The sequence below is a fragment of the Monoraphidium neglectum genome (assembly GCF_000611645.1).
Source record: "Monoraphidium neglectum strain SAG 48.87 unplaced genomic scaffold scaffold00601, whole genome shotgun sequence".
Taxonomy (NCBI): domain Eukaryota; kingdom Viridiplantae; phylum Chlorophyta; class Chlorophyceae; order Sphaeropleales; family Selenastraceae; genus Monoraphidium; species Monoraphidium neglectum.
In genome coordinates, this window is record NW_014013027.1 from 19278 (window position 1) to 20189 (window position 912).

General features: G+C 61.4%; 1 protein-coding gene across 1 annotated transcript in view; it reads right to left on the bottom strand.

Moving 5' to 3' along the window:
* The window catches only part of MNEG_4361 (hypothetical protein), a gene marked incomplete at both ends in the record, with an annotated part of 1644 nt that extends 734 nt beyond the window's left edge, over positions 1-910 (bottom strand). The window contains 2 exons of the mRNA XM_014047165.1: positions 412-480; positions 824-910. Coding sequence (XP_013902619.1) covers positions 412-480; positions 824-910 — 156 coding nt within the window. The remainder of the gene's footprint in view (positions 1-411; positions 481-823) is intronic.
* Positions 911-912: the final 2 nt, after the last annotated feature.

Below are 912 nucleotides of genomic sequence, written 5' to 3' on the forward strand. Positions count from 1 at the left end.
GTGGTAGGGGGAAAGGATGCTGGATTTTGAAGGGGGGAGGGGCAGCGGTGAGAGAGAGCTGCGGGGTGTGGCGTGCGCATCAGGCAGCGGGGCGGCGCGCCGCGCGCGCCGCCCCGTCTAGGCACTGCTGGCGCGGTCGCGACCCTCGCCCATGACGCGCCGCGCCTTGTCCCCGCAAACATACGTGAACCAGACAGTCGCCACGGAGTCACGTCAGGCAGCACCGATCAAACCACTTTTATTTGAATTTTGCTCTGGTGGGGAGACCTCTCTCCTGCCGCAGTCCCCTGCCCCCCTGCCTCTCGTCTCCTCCCTTTCCAGCCACATCCGCCGCAAGCTGAGCGTACGGCACGCATCTCATATGACATCATCAGATGCCGCCATGACGCGCTCTCCTCTTCAATGACTCACCTCTGGGTCCATGATGCGCCTCTTCAGCTCCCGCCTGTCCACCTCCGGGGGCTTCAGCAGCTTTGGGATCTTGGGGGTGGGTGGGGGAGATTAAGAGTGAGATTGAGATCAGCATCAGGATTGGAATTGAAAATCGGGATGAGCAATGTGATTGGGATGAAATGAGGATCAAAATGGTGACATGGGGTGGGTGTAGTTGGGGTGGTGAAGAAGCCTGGTGAAGAAGCCTCTCTGTGCGCATACACATGCACATGTGTGACGCCCTGCCACCTGTGTCACCCAGCCCAAGAGCTGGCCCCAGCCCCAGCCCCAGCCGTAGCCGCTCAGCACAACACCCCTCTCACCAATCAAAACAGCAAACGGCAACCCACACATGCGCAATAGACGCCGCGCCTCTGTCCACCCCCCCCACCTGCAGCGTGGGCATGAACCCCAGCACCTCCAGCTGAGCGTACGCGATCATCTCCGCGTCCTTGGGGGCCACCAGCCGCCCAAACATCG